The sequence below is a fragment of the Anarrhichthys ocellatus genome, unplaced genomic scaffold, assembly GCF_004355925.1.
Source record: "Anarrhichthys ocellatus isolate YVR2014 unplaced genomic scaffold, GSC_Weel_1.0 scaffold8, whole genome shotgun sequence".
Classification (NCBI taxonomy): Eukaryota; Metazoa; Chordata; class Actinopteri; order Perciformes; family Anarhichadidae; genus Anarrhichthys; species Anarrhichthys ocellatus.
The window spans coordinates 11,310,548-11,332,352 of NW_022280038.1; the positions used below are offsets into that span (position 1 = coordinate 11,310,548).

A 21,805-nucleotide genomic window follows, 5' to 3' on the forward strand; every position below is an offset into this window, starting at 1 on the left:
AGATGTAGTACAGTATAAAGTACTATATGTACCTCTGAGATGTAGTAGAGGAGAAGTATAAAGTTATAGAGTGCAAGTTCCTTGAATTTGTACTTAAGTACAGATTTTGAGTGAATGTACTTACATTCACTTCTGATGCTAACAGGCTAAACTTAGATGTGTTAGCATTTAGCTCACAGGCTTCATGCGTTTGCTAACAGGTTGAAGATGTTATGGAGGTCCTGATGAAGTGAATCTCTTCTTACAGCTTACACACACAAACCTGCCCTGACAGTGACACACACACACACACACACACTCTCTCTCCTTTAGGTTGACCTACTGTAAAGTGCACCTGCAGTAGCCGTTCTACATTAAGAGCCGTGTCCTGTGACTCTACGACTGAACCTGCAGCGTCATCAGCAGCTGATGAATGAACCTCAGCATGTTACAGAGCGTGTTCTGCACCTGCTGCCACAGAAGCCTGCACACCTTATATCTTCACATGTTGGCTGGAAAGAGCCTCCGAACTGAATCCGGTCCCTCAGCAAAGATACTAAAGTTCTGAATGAAGAGTTCATTTACACCTTCAGCAGTTTACACCAGAATTGTATTTGTTTAAATCGTGATTTTTTAATACACTTGTGATTAAACGTATACGTCTCTGGTAGAGAGCTGTCAATCACTGTGTAGCCCCGCCCTAAAGCATCCCCTGCTTTATGGTCTGTTTGACTCTAAATGGACCATAATGTACTAAATGAACATCATGCTGCATTGAAGAAGACTTGAAACTAGAGATTGAGACCATAAACTCATGTTTACAATGTTTACTGAGGGAATAAATCAAGAGAGAAGTAGAGTCATTTTCTCATAGACAACCAGAGGAGTCGCCCCCTGGTGGTCATTAGATAGAATGCAGGTTTGAAGACATGAAGCATCGTCAGAACCGGAGGTTACCGCCTGGTTGACAGCCACTGAGCTGCTCCTGCCTCACACATCCATACACCCCTCTCCTCAGCCCCTCGCCCACTATTTTAGGGTCTTTCAAAATGATGCGGTGGGTGGAGTTAGGCTCAGACCTGTGGGTGAAGATACACTCTAAGTAACAACACCTCTGTACTTATTTTAACCCAAATCACCATCTTTTCCTCAACCTGACCAAGTAGTTTTGTTTCCTAAACACTGCAGGGGTTTGTACAGGCGCACTGAACGCTCGCGTTGACGGACATTTGTAGAAAAACAGAGGAGATATAAACAAAAAGCTCTTCATCTTAAGAACCGCTTTACGAGGACAGTAGATTAGAAATGTTACATGTGTCTTTGGTTGATTTATTAGTCCTCCTGTCCAACTCAAATACATTGTTTTTCCTTTCAAAAGCAAAAGACCGGCAGCGAGTGAAACTATCATTTCAGCACATTGTCCGCAGAAGTAATTTGTTTTTCGACCACTTAATGCAAAACTATTTAATTGAATTGGTCTGTTAACTTTACGCACATTAACAGAGCAGTTAAACAGTTAAAGTATCCACAAGTATTCTCATGAAACACCTGCAGCTCCTGATGTTAATGTGAAGCAGTGATGTAATTCAGATGTGAATCAGCAGCTGTTTGTGTCTCTTACTATGAACCCCGGAGCGCACAGACACGCTCCCGTGACGCCGTCACAGTCGGCTCCGTTGGTGCAGGCGCACGGCTCTCTGCAGCCCTCGCCGTAGTAACCCGCCGGACAGGTCTCGTTACAGTAGAGCCCCGCCCATCCCTCCGCACAGGTGCACTCTCCCGACAGAGGGTGGCAGCTGAGAGGGAGAAGGGATGAGAAGTCAGTCGGTGTACATCGTAAAGTCCAGGTCACCCAGACCTGGAAAAAGTCATTCATGCATTCATCTTTTCAAGGCTCGATTACTGTAACTCGCTTCTCTCTGGCATCAACCTCTGCTGCTCACTGGTTCTAACAGACGACATCACATCACTCCAATCCTGGCTTCTCTCCACTGGCTCCCTGCTCCTCTTAGAATTGATTTTAATATACTGATCACTTTTAAAGCACGTATATACAACATGTTGACCCTCTATGAGCCAGCTTGCAGCCTCAGGACCTCGGGCTGGGGCCCTTCTAGTTGTTCCAAAGTCGAGGCTGAAAACCAAAGGTGACCGTGTTTTTGCCATCAGGACCCCTCGGCTTTAGAATGACCACTTGAACATGCAGTAACTCAAACACAACCTTCCTCTGTTCACGCTGCGTCGGGTGGAGAATGAAAGCGACGGGCGGTTTCAGTACCTGAGTGTGTTTGCAGCTTTGCAGGGGCAGTATTTGTCACAGCTGAGTCCGTACAGGCCCGGGGGACAGAAGCGGTCCTGGCAGCTGGGGCCCTTGAAGCCCTCGTTGCAGAGGCAGGCCCCGTTGATGTGGTAGCACTTGGCTCGGTTCTGACAGTCGCACTTGTGGGCGCACTGCGGCCCGTAAGTGCCAACCGGGCATTCATCCTGACATCTGAGTCGTGATGAAAAACAGCGAGTGAAAGCAGCGATGAGGGGAAGGTGTACGTCAGCATAATGAAGAGGATGATTCCAGGTACAGAGCTTTTAAAGCTCATCTTTACAGGACATTGTCTTTCATTCATCTCTGGTTAATAAAGATAATCTAATTTCAAAGATGGTATTTTAAGTGGGCATGCAATCCTTGGAGATAAAGTGAATCCTTGTGTATAGATTCACTTTATAAAACATAAAATAAACGCTGTTTTCTGAATTGAACGTAGATCCTATATATGTATAAACTATATATATAGTTCTTGGCTGTCCTTTCATAACTCACCACTGTACAGTGTATGAAGCTCAAGGTTTGCCTTCTCCCTCCATAAGAAGACAGCGGCATTGGCTGCAGCTTATTTTTAAATGTACACATTTCAATTACACTCACTACTTAAAACAGTTGATGGAACCTTTTCTCCTCAAATGATCAACTGAAACACTCTGTTTCTCTGTTCCTGCAGTCTCTAAGTCAACAGCTAAGAACACCTTTATGTTAAAGCTGCCTCTGATTGGAATAATCTACCTGTAAATATGAGTTCCATATCATCATGTATTCTTACTATATATATATATATTAAGAAGTAAAGCGGTCATTAGACCGAGCAGTGCTAACACAACATAAAACTTGTTTTTGTTCACAAAGATACAAAGTAACAGGAGTTTTCACCAACATCCGTTTTGGTGACCAAGAGGCCAGAAAGCAGAGGAAAATATCCGTTAAAAGAAATATCTGGATAAGTGTAGACAAGGGCCTGAAGGACCAGGACTCTCTCAGCATCATGTTCACAGAGACAGAAATAACACAACATCTGTGTACATTTCACATCCCGAAAACAAAAGTGGGTGCATGTAAAAGAACTGAAAAGCTGACATGAATGATCCTTTAAACACACATTTACAACTCATAGAAATATTCTCCTGCTGCTACCGAACAATTCAAACAGAGCGGTGTCATCACTTCACTCTCCTCACTGATAACTCGCTCTGCCGTCACACCATCACGAGGGTCAACAGGCTACGACATTAAGCCGACACCCTGAGCGGTCTCTATAATGAGCACACACACAGAGCGGCATTAAACAGAAAAAAAATAATTTGTTTAAGTTAAAGTTCGGCTGAGCTTCATTCTCCACACGTACGCAAGTTGAAACCATTAAGAAATAGACAAATCACTCAATTAAAATGGCCCGTTGAGGATTTTTCTGTTTGGTGTCACGTTTAAATCATGCTGACTTCCTCAGGACTCTTATCTCGGCTAATTCCATTAGAACGTGGACGTGGGAGGAGGAGAACTCAATCTGGGAATTATTCCATGTAGGCTAATTCACCTGTCTGGGGCCAAAATGAATGGAGGTGATTTGGCTCAATTGAGAGTAAAGATGGAGGGAGAGGAAGGAGGGGAGAGACGGAGCGGACCAGAGAGGAGGCGGGGCTGCAGAAAAGTGCTCATAGAAGAGAGTCAGAGATGATGGAGGAGTTAAAGGAGGAAACTATTTTTAAAGTGCATAATAGCAATTAATGCGATGTGGGAGAAAGTAGGAGGGAAGGACATTGACATATAACACGGAACATAAAGTCTCCATATTCTGTACGGCAGATGAATCCACAGTTCAAACGTCACAATCTATTTCTAATTTTGAGGACATGGACAGAGAGGTGCAGAGTGTTGCATGACTCTTTATCAGTATGTGTTGAAGACGGAGGTCAACCGAGGCTGACTTTTTAATGAGTTATTTTGGGCACTGTGCCTTTAATGGATGAGTTACAGTAGAGAGGCAGACAGAAAACACGCTCCTCTGTACTTCCTCCTAACATGTTTACATTGACACCATTGCCTTAGTGTTTTCATGAGTCCCCACTCTGTATTTACTGTTTATCACATATCTTACTGTGTTGCCGTATTTATCTTCCTGCCTGCTGAATTCCATTAATATTTTCAGCTGCAACAAGTTAATTTCCCCGAGGGGTCCGATAAGGTTTCACACAGCGGTGCGCTCACACCGTACCTCTCTCCGATGTAGCCGGCGGTGCACTGACACTGACCGCTGATGTGGTCGCAGAGGCCGCCATTGCGACACGTGCACTCCTGAGAGCAGTTGATGCCGAACGATCCGAAGGAGCACGGCTGTGCACAGACGGGCCCCTGAGGAGGAGGAAGACACAAGCATCGTGTTTACATGAGTACAGAGGGACACACTCGTGTTCAGTACACAGCAATCAGTAAATTAATTATTAGTTTCACTAGAGATAACTAAATGAAATGTTTTCATTATCTTAATGAGAGAAATATGTTGTTGTGACAACAGAGGTTGATACATAAATTAAGATTCAGATCAGGAAATAACATGTGATCAAAGGGTAATTAGACTATATAACCAAGTGTTTAACACTATGGATATATTATTCACTCATTTTGAATTAAAAATGAAAGTAAGATTTCATCTCATGAACTTGTAAAAGCTGCAGAAGTCTGAGCAGGTGCAGAGTTAAATGAGTAAGTATTAGTGTCCGTGATGATACTAAACGCCAATATTGAACATTGAGGAGGAAACCTTTCTTTTATATGAAAAAGCTGAAATATGAAACACAAACATGGTGATCTCAGATTTGGGCTTGAAGGGAAAGTTTGGTTCTTTTAGAGTTTGGTTGTATGAGGTTGGGATGACCACAGTAAAAACAAAACAGTAAATTCCACCTCAACTGACTTTATTACCGTTCAGATGTTGGTTTTTGCAAATTCGTAATTAATCTCTGATGATTTGCTTCAAGTTTCTTATCAATAACTACATTTTACAATTACATTTAAACACATCATGATAGCGGTGTACTTAACCTTCGCCCACTGCTCTACTCTACTGAATAGAGGTGAATGCATTATAAAACAACTCAATGGAACCTCCGCTAGCGTTAGCTCAGTTATATAGCCGAGCAGGACTGTTCTGCCCACCGGCTGCTAACCGCTAACCGCTAACGATAACTAGCTCTCCTCCTGCTGATTTTAACACAGATGTCTTGTAACATTATCAGGGACATTTTCTATTGTCCCCTGGACGACGGGACGCTTTAAGTCTCGAGCCCTGATCCACGGCGATGCAGAAAAAACGAATACCGTCACATCTTTAGAATTTGGGCATCGACTTGGTACCGAAGATTCGGGAGATTCGGGAGCAAAGCAATGTACTGCTGTGGACGTATTTTAGACTATAATCTATATCAGTTTAAGTTTTAAGCTTTATTTAGAATATTTTTCAATAAGGAACTGAACTGAAAGCGAAACTCATCTACAGTATAATGTCTTGTGTCTTTGTGACTGTCTTGTGTCTTGTGACTGTCTTGTGTCTTTGTGACTGTTTTGTGTCTTTGTGACTGTCTTGTGTCTTTGTGACTGTCTTGTGTCTTGTGACTGTCTTGTGACTGTCTTGTGTCTTTGTGACTGTCTTGTGTCTTGTGACTGTCTTGTGTCTTTGTGACTGTCTTGTGTCTTTGTGACTGTTTTGTGTCTTGTGACTGTCTTGTGTCTTGTGACTGTCTTGTGTCTTTGTGACTGTTTTGTGTCTTTGTGACTGTCTTGTGTCTTTGTAGAGATCATAGATAACAGCTTCAGTTTCCCGTCAGAAAGGTAAAGAGGTGAAAATATTCTAAATATTTCTCCAAACTCCATCTACTGTAGTAAAGCACTGACTATGGAGAAGAACCTCATACAAACACACTTCAAAACATCCAAACTATCCCGTTAAAGTTCCCCTCCAGACACGTTTTAACGAATGTGAGAAATACTCTGATTTGATTCATATTCTGTGTAACACATAAAAAGAGACTTTTTTCTCCCCGTTACTGAGAGATTCTGGATCTGGCCTCGTCCAACTCACAATCTATTTGTTTTTTTTCTTCGTTTGTTAGACTCAGATGAAGAGTCTCTTGTGCAACAAAATGAACGACTATCGCGGTATCAGAATGGTGTCGTTAGCATCTTCTATTTGTTCACGTTGTTTTCTAGCTTGTTAGCTTGTGACTGGCATTGATAGTGGAAAGGAGCTCCAGGGTCCAGTTTACATCCACAAACTGCACACTCTACTCTCTGTACTCCGAACTGACAAGTCCGCCCCACCCTGGAGGTTTCAGGTTTCTTTGCAGGCATTTGTGTATTTGTGACTTCCTAAATCTAGCTTGTTTGAATCTCATATTATAGGCAAGTGCACAGAAATCTTCCCCTTCAAAAAAGCCTCTCTAGTGACAAACTTTGCTCAGGTACAAGTCAGTAGAATAAAGGTGAGACATTTGTAACACTCCCTGTTAGCTGAACTTGGGTAAACGTGCACATTAGCTGGTTTAGTTGTGGACGTGAAGCAGCTCGTACCACCCAGCCGGCGGGACAGGAGCACTCTCCGGTGACGTGATGACACGCTCCTCCGTTCTGACAGGGACATCGCTGTTCACACAGGGAGCCATGTTTACCGGGGGGACAAGGCTCCTCACAGCTGGAGGGAAGAGACAAGAAGGCAACCCGAGTGAAGCTTCATGTGTTAAAGCTGCATTCTCTCTAGTGTCCATCAGGGGGCGACTCCTCTGGTTGTATAGAAGTCTATGAGAAAAGGACTCTACTCTGGTTGTACTGTACATATAAATATAATAATAATAATGATATTTATCTTTTTCCACATCGTAAAAAATCTTTTAACACAATGTATTTCCAAGGGTTATATTTTGCACTGAAAATCCAAAATAGAGCATATTCTCTAAAGGGTAGACACAAAAAAATCATTTGTGGAGACAAACGAGGAAGCATTAATTACAGTTTTCAGTTTTTGGCTTCACCTTTCAGAACCGGTACAACACACTCTTGTGTGTTGTGTTTGATTTATATATTCATGTGCTTCACTCTAACACAATGACAAACCCAGACTTAATATCATTAGAAAGGTAGAAATGTTAAGAGTGTTGTAGATTGAGCAGAGCAGCAGCTGGTTCAAAGAGGATCAGATCAGAAGAACCGTGTGTGTACCATATGGTGTCAAAATAGTTTTTTTGATGAATTATTGTATATTTTTGATGTGTTTAATTTAGCAAAAGATCTGAGGTCTTCTGCTACCCCCCCGGCTACTCACAAGGCTCCGGTGTATCCCGGCGCACACAGACACTCGCCGGTCTGATGCTGGCAGGTGGCGCCGTTGAGGCACTGGCACTCCAGCAGGCAGTCTTTACCGTAGAGGTTGGGGTCGCAGGGCTCCTCGCAGCGCCAGCCCTGGAAGCCGTCGGTGCAGACGCAGGCTCCGGTTATCGGGTTACACTTGGCCCCGTTCTGGCACTGACAGCGGCTGCTGCAGTGGGGCCCCCAGAAGTCGCTCTCACAGCCTGGACAGAGACGAGGGAGTGTGAGTCAACATGTGATTTAAAACTGTGTGATCATCAATATTTGTACATGGGTTCAGAGGTCTGAGAGTGCGGAGGATTCATGGTCATCTGAACATGAAGTAATCCACATGAGAGTGTTTTAACAGAGAGGACGAAGGTGAGGTGAAGTCAGGTGAGATAAGATCATAGTCTGTATATAATGGACGTGGTCATGATGTCACCCATGGTTTGTGGACTGATGTTTTGAAGCCTCCAGTTTGGCGATAACATAGTCGCCATCTTGGATTACAGCCGTCGCCATGTTGGTTTTTTGAACCAGTGAACAGGAAGTGACCATATCTGGACTGAGGATGAGTGACGTAGAGACGCCGTATACGTCTCTGGTAGAGACCTGTCAATCATTGTGTAGCCCCGCCCTAAAGCATCCCCTGCTTTATGGTCTGTTTGACTCTAAATGGACCATAATGTACTAAATGAACATCATGCTGTATTGAAGAAGACTTGAAACTAGAGATTGAGACCATAAACTCATGTTTACAATGTTTACTGAGGTAATAAATCAAGAGAGAAGTAGAGTCATTTTCTCATAGACTTCTATACAACCAGAGGAGTCGCCCCCTGGTGGACATTAGAGAGAATGCAGCTTTAATAGACTTCCGCATCGGCTTCACTCTTCAGAACCGGAGGTTGCTGCCTGGATAAGACGAGGTTCCATCAACAGTTCAAATTAGATGCAAATACAAAGCTAAAGCCTTTCTATTTTGAACAACACGTGTTGCTTAAAATAACAGATTACAGTTTTCATCTAAACTGTTTTTCACAATCACCACGGAAGAAAGAAAAAATTCTAAATGTCAGAAGAGAAAAAAGAGAAGAGCTTCGTTTGGCTTTGGTTTGATACCAACAGCTGCTGAATAACAGATTAGACAACAGTCAGTCCAGAATACAGAAGTCCATAAACCCAGATTAAAGTACTGGTCCCAGTCTTCATGAACACTGAGACAAAGGTGTTACAGCGGTTTAACCTACAGCAGTCTGAGGCAGCTCCTCTGAGGGCAGCAGATGTGCTAAATCAGCTGCCCTCACCTTTAACTGTCAGAGAGACACGATGCAAACGAGACATCGGTAAACTCTATACAGCCCGTTGATGTTTACCAACGCAGCTGGTCTGAGATCTCTTCATACCAAGTCAAGTCCACTGTCTTAACCCCCCCCCACATACACCAAAAATAGAGCTCAAGGACGAGCCTTTAACGTTTTAGTTAATCTGAGTGATCCACAGTGTTGGTGCAGCTGCAGCACAAATCCTCTCCCTGATGTTGCTGCTGGAGAGAAATGCATTAAACCACTTTACTCTCCAACTTTACTGAAAGTAATCAATAACTATATTAACAATGCGAACATGTTGGTTGGTGCGTGACAATAAACACGGTGCAATAGTAACACATATGTGAAAATATGAAAATGTACATTTACATTGTACATCTTTGTTAATAAATATATATATATATATATATATATATATATATATATATATTTACTACATTCCTGTTTACATCCAGTTTGTTCATTTTCAATACAGTACCACAAATCTACTATTACTCTATTTTATATTTTATTCACGTCTTTATTTTAACTTGCACTCTAAGATTCTCATTTTGCTCTTACTTGTGTGATTTATTAAAAAGAAAATACATATTTAATGAGCATTAATAGAGGGAGCCTGAGATCTAAGAGTTCATGGCCAACGACTGCTTGTCCGTATGATGATAAAGAGTTTGAGCCTCAAACTACTGCAGCAGCATCCAGAATATCTCTATCAAGAAGTATAATAAAAAAACAGTTCCCTAGCATTATATACTTTACTTGCCTCTTCCAACGTGCTCTATTATTATATTTCCAACATGATTTCAAAGCTGAAGAAGAGAAATTAAGTGTTTTCACCACATTTCACTGAGAGGTTAAAGATGACACAACAATGTAAAGACTCTTTTAAACCAGATGTAGTGGTGACACTATAAGACTTCACATTTTGACTTGTGTATATGTATATATATATATATGTATATACTGTATATACACACACATTTGTGCTCATGTCTGTCACTTCATAGAAGCTGTAGAATGTATCTCAGTGGAGATAAATGAGCCCTATGAGGAAGAACCGCCTCCGACAGTTTCTGTCACTTTCTGAAACCAACGCCTGACATTTCGAGCCACTTCGGGCACTGATTGGTCAGCTGTGCAGAGGTGAGAACGTAGGAACTCTTCTTTATTCTATATGTGATCAAACAGCATGAATCACTTCCAGGAGGGACCGCCTGGAAATGAGCGCCGTTATCTCCATATTTAAAGGATTATGATGCCCCCCCCTCCTCCTCCTCCTCCTCCCCCTTCCCTCAAATATTGCTTCATCCTGACGTGACATGATAACCGCTCAGAATGAAACACCACAAACATCAGCCAGCAGTGGTGACGTGCACTGTAGCGTGATGGATGCACGCAGCACCACAGTCGTCTCATCAGTCTAAAACAGCAGAAAATTCAGCATTGTCATTCTGCCAGCCACTGCAACCACAACATTTTGCTACGGGTTGCTATTCGTGCTATATTCTAATGGACTCCTGTTTACAAAAATGAAATCTACATATTCCTGCGCACAGTTTTTTTCAGGCTTTTTAGTCTGTTCAAGCTGCCTCCTTCGCAATATTAACACCGATGAGTGGATTCAACATATTCTCAGGATCTGTATCCAGATAATACATCGCAGGTCTGTAAGTGGATGCAGTGCACCAACACGCTCGCACTCAGAACTCGGCAACTACGACAGCTCGGTCAGTCGCTTCAAACTATGGCGCTCTACGTATGCTTCATCTCAAAATAAACATCCGTGTTCACAGGAAACAACTTGGTTAGGTTGAAGAAAAGATGAATATTTGTAACGTAGTTAAGAAGGCTACGTTACTTACGTGACGTAAGTTAAGTACATAGCGTTACGTGACTTCAAATAAGTCGACATTGTTTTTTGCTTTCACATGGGTCGCGAACATTGATCTCCTGGGTGAAAGTCTTGAGTGTTTGTCATTGTGGTTCTGGTTAGAATAAGTACGTTTGTTACGTAGTTGAATAGGCTACCTTACATAAGCGGCATTAATTAAGTAGGTAGCGTAACTTGACGTAAATTAAAATAAGTCAACGTTGTCTTTTGCTTTCACGCGGGTCAGGTACACCTGTCTCCTGGGTGAAAGTCCTGTGAGTAATTAACCCGTCCATCTGACGACATTCATCACTCTTTCTAGTACGTCACCTGACTTCTTCACTCCCACTGGAACTAAGGCCACGTCGAGCGCCACCCACAGTTTGACATGAAGGGCCACTGACTAAGCTGCAAGTTGACGACTTGGTAGAGAATCGCTGGTATAAATCAGAACCGGACGACATTAGTTGAAAACAAGTACAAAAGACGGGACATTTTTATTGTATATTACATCATCTCAAGACAACATAAATCAAAGCACTATTATCTTGTTGATATATGCTCACGGGGTGCACTGCACTCTCCAAAAGGGAAGTAAAGTGCCCAGAGTCTGAGTGCCAAGAGCTCTGAGTGAATGGTCTTAAGTTTCAAAAAAAGACGGGCAAAGTTGCCCAGACTTGAAGAACTTATTCCACCCCAAACGTGGGTGGTAGTTACAGATATCATGGTGTTAAATGTTTCATCAGTGCTTCGGTGGACAGAGCTCTGAGCAGACAAAGCATAAATCAGACCCACACTAACTCCCTCTAAATATTCCTCGAATTTACTCTCTTCTTTCTTATGCATCTCTCAGTTCCCCCTGCCCTATCTCCATTTCTCTCCTCCTCCTCCTCCTCCTCCCCCTGTCTCTCGCTCAAAGGGGGGAGTTCCCCTTTATTCCTCTTCACTAGTGAGCCAACACAGTCAAATTCTTTATCCTCTCTCAGCCTCAATTATTCAGCAGCAAAGAGTCCAAATCAAGTGACTAATGACTTTGATCAAGAGTAGCTCTCTGGCACAAAGCAGAACTTTCCGCACTGAATTAAGAGCTGCATAATATACTTTGGCAAGGGCTCCCTCTTTAAGGAACATTTCTAGGTTTATCTACGGTGTAAAGTCACTGTTTGCCAAAGATAGAATGGGAGCGAGCTCTTTGGTTGTGCTGTGTACTCTCTCACGTCTAAAAGGGAAACACTTCTACCAGAGGTTGTTGTCACAAGCATATTCGATCTTAACTAAAACTAAATTAAAAAGTTGGAGATCTCTACCTCTATATTAAGAGTGTGTATGTAAATATGAAGCTAAAAGGCAGCAGAGGATATGGTTAGTTCAGCTTAGCAGAGCAGCTAGCTTGGCTCTGTCCTCCACAGCTCATTATCTTCGCTTAGTAGGATCATGCGATATCTGTCCGCGTGTGCGTCCGCGAGCGAGCGTGCACATCCGCGTCTGTCCACGGCTGTCCTTCGGCTTCGGCTGCAGCAAAACCTCGTTATATTTCATGCTAAAGGGCCGTGGACGTGGGTGTAGTGATTCACACTTTCTCAGAACACCTTTTTATTAACCGTACGGGAGCATGTGTCGCCGTTCATTCAGATAAACTTACAATACTCGTATGGAAACCTTGAGGGCAGGTTCAACAGGCTTCACAGGTCTACATGACAGCAGGGCAGTCGTATAATTTACAAATGGATATTTACTCATCGTAGAGATGAAGAATATTTAGTTTTATTTTCAGTTGCAGAAACTCTTATTTGTAAAATTATAAGCTGCGCAACAGAACAGCTGTTAGAGCAGCAATTAGAAGCTTCCAAAGACAGAGAGTCTGTTGCTGCCTTTACTCGTCACTCACGCATACAGAACAGACTGAAATATTGATGTTCAAAACTTCCTTTTTTAATGCAGCAGCTAATTGGAAGATCCGTAGACAGACAAACCTCCTACGCAGACAGATAAGAATTTAAAAGTTCCTTTATTTTGTTCCTCTTTTATGAAATATAAAACCTGACTCCCTATATGCATTAACTGGCCAACATTTAACTTTAAAGTTAAGAGGAAGGTAAAAAGAGAACTGTCGCATAATCCAAAGAACTCCTTAACGAGTCAAAACAAGACGCATATGTCAGCTTCATGACTCATATCCACTTTAGTCCATTACTGCTCACATTGAGTAAGGGTCTTCTGTTTGTTTGTATTTCTTTCCAATGGACAGAAGCATAGTCTTTTCAAAATAAAACTTCAGTTTTCACAAGAAAAGTGAAGTTTCTGCTTGTTACTTGCAGATTATATTTTCAAAATAAAACTTCCGTGTTCAAAGGATACGTAGAGTTTTTGCCCGTTACATGCATCGAGACTTTTCAAAATAAAACTTCCGTGTTCAAAGGATACGTAGAGTTTTTGCCCATTACATGCATCGAGACTTTTCAAAATAAAATTCCGTGTTCAAAGGATACGTAGAGTTTTTGCCCGTTACATGCAGTGTCTTTTCAAAATAAAACTTCTGCGTTCACACGAAACGTACAGTTTCCGCTTGTAGCATGCATACAGACAAAGTAAGTAAGTTTACTTAGTTTTTAGGTTTACTTACGCAACAAAACTACTTGGTTAGTTTTAAGGTTTTAGATTGTGGTTTGGGCCAAAATATGTTTTTATTACAAAACTGTCTTTAGTTAAGAAAGTACATTTGTTAACGGTATAATATGTCAACAGTGACTTGGTCTCACACAGGACCCGAACAGCATACTTTGCTATTTTGGATCCCTTTTTTCTTAAACACTCAGTCCAAATGATCTCAGAGCAAATAACTCATATTTTAAATCTTCCTATTACTCGGCTCATGTTATACTCCTTCATCAGGAGGTACAACTGGGGAATTTATTACATTACTATCACTACATTTACTATCAGCACTGATTTGACTTCCCCATAAGGTGGCAAATGTTTTCCTTTAACATCAGAAATTATCTATCAAATCATTTTTCCAAATTGAAAAGTTTTAATGGCTTTTATCATTTTATTATGGTAATTGTCTTGTTTCTTTGTTTTTGTCATTGACTTGATGCCACTTTTAAGTAAAGGGCCGCTACTTAACGATCTCTTGAGCATAACGGAAGGTTCAATGAGGCTGAATTTGACATTTAGACATATTTTTTGGAAAGAAATATAGCTGAATGTCAAATCACTTAATGGCTTGAACACACGGGGGGAGGCAGACGAAGGACGGAGAAAGTCAGACACGACTAATTTCAGCCTAATTTGATGGTTTCAACATGTGTGACTGATGCTGACAGCTGCTGCTTCTACCTTCCTCTCATACAGGCGGTGCAGATCTGATCCACATACTCTCATATGTATGTTAACATGCACGGAAGGAACCAGGCCACTTGGGGAAATCAGCTCACAAAGACACGATATTTCAATGCTCAGTCGTAACGTGGTGACTGTAAATGTGCGTTTACATGCAGCAGGTCTATCAACATCTATCATCCTATTTTATTCTTATTTTAACTTATTTCAGGTGTATTTTGGTGATTGCAAGACACCGTTTCCTGATTTGTGTTCGTTTGTCTGACGGAACAGCGAGAGAACAGTGTTTTTTCCCTCTACAGTCCTAATGTGTCTGAAGTAGTTTCATCGTGGAAACAGAACTTATTATCTTCCTCTTCTCTTTCATAACACCGCTCCGCAGCCTGTCACAGGTACATGTTCCCTGTCTGAAGTCCTGCACACGTTACGCTCACATGTGAAAGAAAACATCAGAGGCTTGTTTGTTCATGCGGACGGCCAAGAGATCGTCTTTTTCTGTTTTGAATAACACAATTACAAGAAAAAAGAGGTTATTTTTAGACGCAAAGCAGCATCTCACACAGTGTGCATTCACTCCTCCGGGAGCCAAACACACTGATACTGATAACGACCTTATAATTCTCAATATGAACACTTAACATGTAACATCGCTGTGTGTTTCTGCAGCAGGTGCAACACATGTATTCCCTGTAACACATCCAAGAGGAACCGCTACTGTAATACTGTTACAAGTCACAATGGCCGGTCTTTATACACAGAGCATAACACAGTTATAATACATTCAGTGCTAATATCAGAGCCGAATCCCGTAAAGAAACTCATTTTTTTCAATTATTTCCAATTTAAATTCAAAGTGCATGATGTGATTAGAAACTCTCATACAGTTACTGGTGCTATTTCTTTCACCATTGTGTTTGCATTGTATTGTCAAGGCCTGAGAAGTGCTTTAGGTAACGTCGACACACGCTGTGCTTGGCTGATTGATGTCGTCATTAAATCGTCTGCTGCACCTACTTTAGATGCTGTTCTCTCTTGTCTCTCCAGCCATTCGGAAGAAAAAAGAAGGAAAAGAACCCCTTTAGGGTTTCATCGCGCTGCTTTTTCATGACACAGGGGAAAAAGCTATGCAAATATAATAATCATTCATTAGTCATTATTAGCTGGAAGTCAGTTGGTTGAGTCTGCTTTCACAGAAGTGCTACGTAGCCTGAACAAAAATGTGTCAATATGCATATCTGCAGCTGTGATTATTTGAGTCTGTTTTCCTAAACTTTGATTCATCCAGCAAAGACTGTGGCTCTTTAGACACACACACTGTATACAAATACAGCCCTCTATTGCTGCGGTACACACTGGAGCTGCAGAGGGATACTCTCTCCACTTACAAACACGTTCAAACTCCTCGTTACAACACAAAGCCGGCAACTAATCTGCTCTCTCTTTCTATGACCAGTTATACAAAACCTCTCCAGCATTAAATGAATACCACTCCACTCCTGCCATCAACAACCACTAACATCTGTATGATGAGTGTTTTACATTATTCAAACCTGTCGGCACAGTCAGAGGGAGGGCCACGAGGTTATAGTGATTAACTGTGTGAAATGAAAAAAAACAAAAGCTCTGCATTCAAAAGTCTCTATTCACAAGAGCAGGGAAGGTGTGACTGAATTAGCAGCTTTTGTGTGGCTCTTGACTGCGTTATTTTTCAGCTGAATGAATCAGAATTAATGTTGTTTCACACCAAGAACAGATTTTCTTTTGCCTAAAAATGTAAACAGAAATCTATTAAAAAATGTATTTGTGGGTTATGACTGTTTGCACACATCACAAGAACATTCGTTGGGGGGGATATTGTTTTTTATTATTTCAGCAGGATTACCGCCATGTTTGACCAATGAAACCCTTTGCTCCAACTGAAGTCGACATTGTAGTCGTTCTGCATAATAATTTGCCACGTGTCTCTGAGAGTGTGCATTACGGAGCAATGTGCCTTTGGAACAATGGGCAGTGTCCTAATAATGTACAACAAACACCTGAACAACCAAATAAAGGACGATATACGGCTCGAGATCGGCCAACAGCCGGGATACGATGAAGATGGCAATGTAGCCAATATGCACTTGCTCACGTTATATGTTGGCCACAGAGCAAGGCTAGCGACAGAAGCTAGCGTTAGCGTGAAACTTGATATAGAGAAATAGGCAATGCAGTAACAGAATATTAATCTATTTGTGATGAACACCGCATACTATGACTGTTTGAGTTGAGTTCCCCGAGCCTGCTGCCTAGCGATGGACGGGCTTCACTCTGCATAAAGCCGAGGTTAAGGCATATTTAGATACTAGGTCTTGGTCTCATTTGCTCTCCATAGAAAATGAATAGTCAACGTCACATACTTCAACAGATTTGGTGTGTCTCCACCTGGACACGTTAAAATCAAAAAACTCAAAAGAGAGCATTGATTGTTGATGACTGCCAAAGGCCCACTACAGGGCATTTTACACACAACAAGTTTGGATGTTTATTCAGGAATCCAAGTGTGAACCACACAGAAACACTCTCCTCCTGAGTACATATATTTAAAGCTGCAAAAACAAAAAACAACTCATCTTACAAACTAAGATTTAGTCTGCGACATGATGAGTTAGTCACATCGGCTCCAGGGTGATGTGAAAATCGTTTCCCCATAAAGAGGATGCATGCGGCCCAGTGAGAGGGTGATGGACGAGCGGCCTGATCGGACAGGAACGAGGGGGGAATACCCTGCCAATAAGTGAGGCAGAGGGATAGTGCTGAGTGGCCGAAAAACACAGCAGCACTCCGACTGCCATCGGGCCATCTGTTGATCTATGGAGCTGCAGCTGCACTCATTTGTCTTGGTTGTGCTCCGCTGATCACGCCGTGGGTTTGTGGAGGCCGGACTGTGAGCTACAGTGTGGTTTAGTGGTCACCCGGACAAATAAAGGGGCATGTGCAGGGGGAGAACAGAGGGGGGCAAGTATGTGAAAGTCTATCTTACAAGCACATATACATAGACATGCCTGTGGACAATATGGGTCCACTTATCATAGAGGTGGAGGTTCTCCAATACATGTAGGTGGTAACCTCCGGGTTCGAAGTGTCTTAAAACATGCATTCTCTCCAGTGTCCACCAGGGGGCGACTCTTGATTTATTACCTCAGTAAACATTGTAAACATGAGTTTATGGTCTCAATCTCTAGTTTCAAGTCTTCTTCAATACAGCATGATGTTCATTTAGTACATTATGGTCCATTTAGAGTCAAACAGACCATAAAGCAGGGGATGCTTTAGGGTGGGGCTTACTGTGATTGACAGGTCTCTACCACAGCGTTGTCCGGTCTAGGAGTTGTTCGTCTTACAACTTTAAGTCTTGCACAGAGTGTTTTCACTTCATAAAAGTTAATTTTAATATTTTGGTAGTCTAAAATGGTCTAATTCAGCATTTGGTTGTACTTAGCTCCACGCTCTACTGTCACTTCTGGTTGCAAAAAAGAAATAGTGACTACAGCCAGAAACCAAGATGGTTGCGGCCAAAGCGCTGAACTCGAGGCTTTAAAACAGCAGTCCACAAACAAATGGGCGATGTCATTGTGACTACGTCCACATCTTATAAACAGTCTATGAAATTAAAGCACAACTGAGAGCCACTAAGTGATTTGTTGCCGTGATGAATAAATGATTATAAAGTTGTTCTGTATCTGTCATCGAGCTCGCCTTAAACATTTCACCGAGTCAAGACGCTGAATCGATGCTGCTGTCAGCCAATGAACGCCTTCTCAGCTGCACTCACAGCGTCTGTTGGGCAAAAGCCAATGAACTAGCCAGTCAGTGCACACACACACACACACACACACACGCACGCACACACACACACACACACACACACACACACACACACACACACACACACGCAGCCTCGAGTGTAATTCATTCATTTTTAATTTAATGGCATCTTTGTCAAAAACTTATGGAACAGATGGAGAGAAGCAATCTGCAGGATACTTGTTTTTCATGACTTTGACGACACCTTTGGTGATAAACAGTCGATGCTTTGCATTTACCGCGGGCGCTGCCTCAATATAATCTATTATTAAATACTACTCTTTTATATTCATTCCAAACAAATTGCTATTGTTGCGTCCATGAACACAGAGACAACAACTTTGTATGCGGCAGAGGAAAGAGAGTAGCTGAACAGCAAAGTAAGGGCCTGAGTGAAGTTAAATAAGGGTTCAATTTATATGAAAAAAAATGCAAATGATTACTTTTAAAACACAGCAAATCACACCCAGAATGCTTTTAAACCGAAAAGTCCCACAGGCTCATTGAGAAAGGTCAACAGCAGGGACGAACTATGCCTCTGGAAAGCATGCAGCCATGAGTACAGCAGAAATAAAAAAATAAATAAGAATAAATTGACTTTGCTTGACTACAGTGCATTTATATTTCCAACAGCACCCGGGTATATTGCCCAGCAATGCAGCACTTTATTTAAGGCCACACCACTCGCATGAGTAAAAGTATTTCCATCAGCACGCTGTCAGACAGCCACTGTGCACTATCCCCTGACAAACGAGTAAACAATACTTTATAAAACCAGCAGTGGGGGCGGCTGTTTGCTCTCACCTCCAGAACAAGCTGATGAAAGTCGGCGATAACAGAACTCTGTGCTGCTAACTGTGTGCACGTTGACCCGGTCATGCTTTGAAACACCCCGTCAGTAGATAACTATGTCAAGCAAAGCTCAGAGTTATTAGGAGACGGCCGACCCACATACAAACATGCACGCTCGTGTTTAATTCACAGCCATTGATTTCCTATTTTCAATTAATAATTGTAATTAGTGGCAGCATAGTTCAGGCTGTATGGGACGCGGGTCGATGCGGGGGGAGGGCGGCGATGGAGGACAGGCCAGATGGATGGCACAATTTACTGCTCGCGGGCCTGGAATGATGTGTCACTTTACCGTGACACTGGCTGCGCCTGTTGGTGCGTCTAGGTGATTGAGTTTTTACAGATTTTCATGTCCGGATAATAAGCCAGGAAAAGTTGGCGCCGCGTTAATCGATGCACAGAAAAGTCGTCTTTGCTTTGCACTTTTTCGTATTTGAAGCCCAGATAATTGCTGTCATTAGCGGTCATCAACACCTTTGCTGTAGAATGTTGCACAAATTGTGGAAACCTTTCACTTGATTTGTTTTTGTTGGACTTATCCCGGCAAAGTCCAGCTTGCTTTCTCGTTTGGTAATTGCATTTTAATGATCTCCTTTTTCTGCAAACATGGGGCATACATTTTGAGTTCAGGTCTAATGGCTCTCGGCAGGTGGCTGTCCTCCCACCGACCCACTGATAAATATATAGAGGTGAGAGGTGCACATCAGACAGCTGATAAAGCCATTTGTCTGGGGTCAGAGGTCAAACATCATGCTAACACATTACTGCACGGGAGCCACCCACCGGACGACAACATCTTCATCCAACTCGCTCAAGACAATTCGGATTTAAGATCCCATTTGGACTTACTTTTAGACTTCTTGGTCACTTGGAGGCAGCAAAACACAACACTGAAATATGATCACATTATATAGTTGATATGGCCAATGTGTCAGCAAACACACACCCAGCAAACAGAACCACATTACCATTCATTTGGCGTGGAGAAGTCCGATAGTCACTCTCCTTTTAGCTCGGTTTTTGGTCTCCACCAACCAATGAAAGAAATATTTGTCTCTTTAGCTATTAAACACTATGTCCACCAGCTGGTTGCCAACTGCTGTTTGGAGCTGGACAGGTGGTGTAAGTTGGTATTACTCACATTTATTTAACTTAAAACAGTAAAAGACACTAAAACGCTTTGTCGATTTTGGAGTCAAGTGATAATTATCTGTGGCTTTGTCACTAGGAGCGATTCCTTCCACCATAAAAACACATCTGATCATTTGTTAATATAAAAATAAAGAGCAGCTTTGAGGCCTGTATTTTGACATCCGTAGCATTAAACCTTATTGGCTTCAATTGGACGTTGTAATTGCATTCATAGCTGGATCGGTTTCCTTCTGACTCTGGAGCTGATTGGAGGACGATTCCTCCCGGAGGGATCAGTGTCATCTTATCCTAAACCCAGAGTATGCTCTGAGTCAGTCCTATAGAGCAGACTGGCTTTAGGGGATCCTTTAGGAATCAACAGACCAACCTTCCCTCTTACTCGGAGGTCAAACTGGCTCCTTCTTCTGCACCACGAGCCCCCTTGAGAAAGGTCAAGACGGCTTGAAGTGCAAAATGAGTGAAGGGAGAGGAGGATGAGGAAATAAAGAGGCTGAGGAGACTGTGCTCTTCTTCTCTGAGCAAATGTAAAGCAGAGGAAGACAGCCGATGAATAATTCGTGGTCATTTTCAAAGTCAAAGCGAAGTCGGTCGTGTGGGGAGGAAAAGGATCCATTGTGCCGGCCACTTCAGCGGGAAGGCAGCAGTGGACGATAAACAAGTTATTTTGGAAATGAATCAGAGTGCATAGAGAGAGAGGAGGGGGGGGGCAGGCAGGAAAGCGGAGCGTGGTGGGCAGGTCGTTATATTCCTTAATGGGTTGTCTGTCATGAGGTTTGGCTGGCGTGGGCTCACGTGGCATTAGAAGGAAAATAGGTAATCAAAAGGTTTCCGAGGTGAGGTGCCAGTCCATTTCCCCCTCTGCTCCCAGACACACATGATGGATGGCGAGCGGCAGGAGAGAGAGAAGGACTCTTTGGAAAACAGCAGCCTGATATTTCTTTACAGAGCAGCTAAAGCACAGAACTATAAAAAGGAAATACAGATAAATTCAGTGTTTTCATTTCCACACATTCTGTTTAAAGATCACATTTTCATTACGTGTTTCTGGTCACCGTTTTCTTTTAGCAGTAGCTATTCAATGTATTTTCCTTCTGTAATTACTTCTTTAGATAATAGTTGTTATTGTTGCTGGTGGAGTTACTGTGCGCATAGACACACACACACACACACACACACACACACACACACACAAAGCACAAAAAGGAATAGTAATCCCACATTATGCATCAACATTAATGATTATGAGTTCTTCTCAGACGGACAGCATTGTTACTTGTGTGTGTGTGTGTGTCAGCGAGGCGCTGTCCTAGATACTGAAACACAGCAAAGGAGATCGACAGACTGTCTCAACAAGCAGGTCTTTTATTTTATATATCGAGAGTCTATTTATTTGTTTATAGGCCTTAATATGAGCACATCTGTTTTTATGTCTGCCGTTGTAATTTATTTGCACATTTTATAGCTGTTTTGTTTCAATAAAAAGGAAAATCTTGAACTTTCGACTTTTGTCCCCATCTCTCGTTAGATAAATAATGTAAGTCGATAATGAAGGCAAGAGGGAAGTACCAATAAAGCAGAGTATGCTTTTGTGCGGGGCTAGCCTCTGATTGACAGGTCGCTACCACAGCGGTCTGGGAGTCGTCTGTGCTTTCGTCTCACACAAAAAACAAGATAGTGACATCCAAAAAACAAAGCAGGAAAAAAGCAAGATGGCGACGTCCAAAAGCCAAGAGGACGATGGTCAAAGACCAAGATGGCGACGGACAAAGACCA

The 21,805-nt window shown here is 42.3% G+C and overlaps 1 protein-coding gene across 5 annotated transcripts in view; it reads right to left on the minus strand.

Moving 5' to 3' along the window:
• Positions 1–21,805, minus strand: part of LOC116384020 (multiple epidermal growth factor-like domains protein 11) — a 125,649-nt gene that overhangs the window by 31,589 nt on the left and 72,255 nt on the right. For all 5 annotated transcript variants that reach the window (XM_031848294.1, XM_031848292.1, XM_031848296.1 and 2 more), the window contains exons 7-11: positions 7,617–7,863; positions 6,869–6,989; positions 4,518–4,654; positions 2,258–2,470; positions 1,601–1,775 (exon numbers count right to left, since the gene is read on the minus strand). In XM_031848294.1, coding sequence (XP_031704154.1) covers positions 1,601–1,775; positions 2,258–2,470; positions 4,518–4,654; positions 6,869–6,989; positions 7,617–7,863 — 893 coding nt within the window. The remainder of the gene's footprint in view (positions 1–1,600; positions 1,776–2,257; positions 2,471–4,517; positions 4,655–6,868; positions 6,990–7,616; positions 7,864–21,805) is intronic.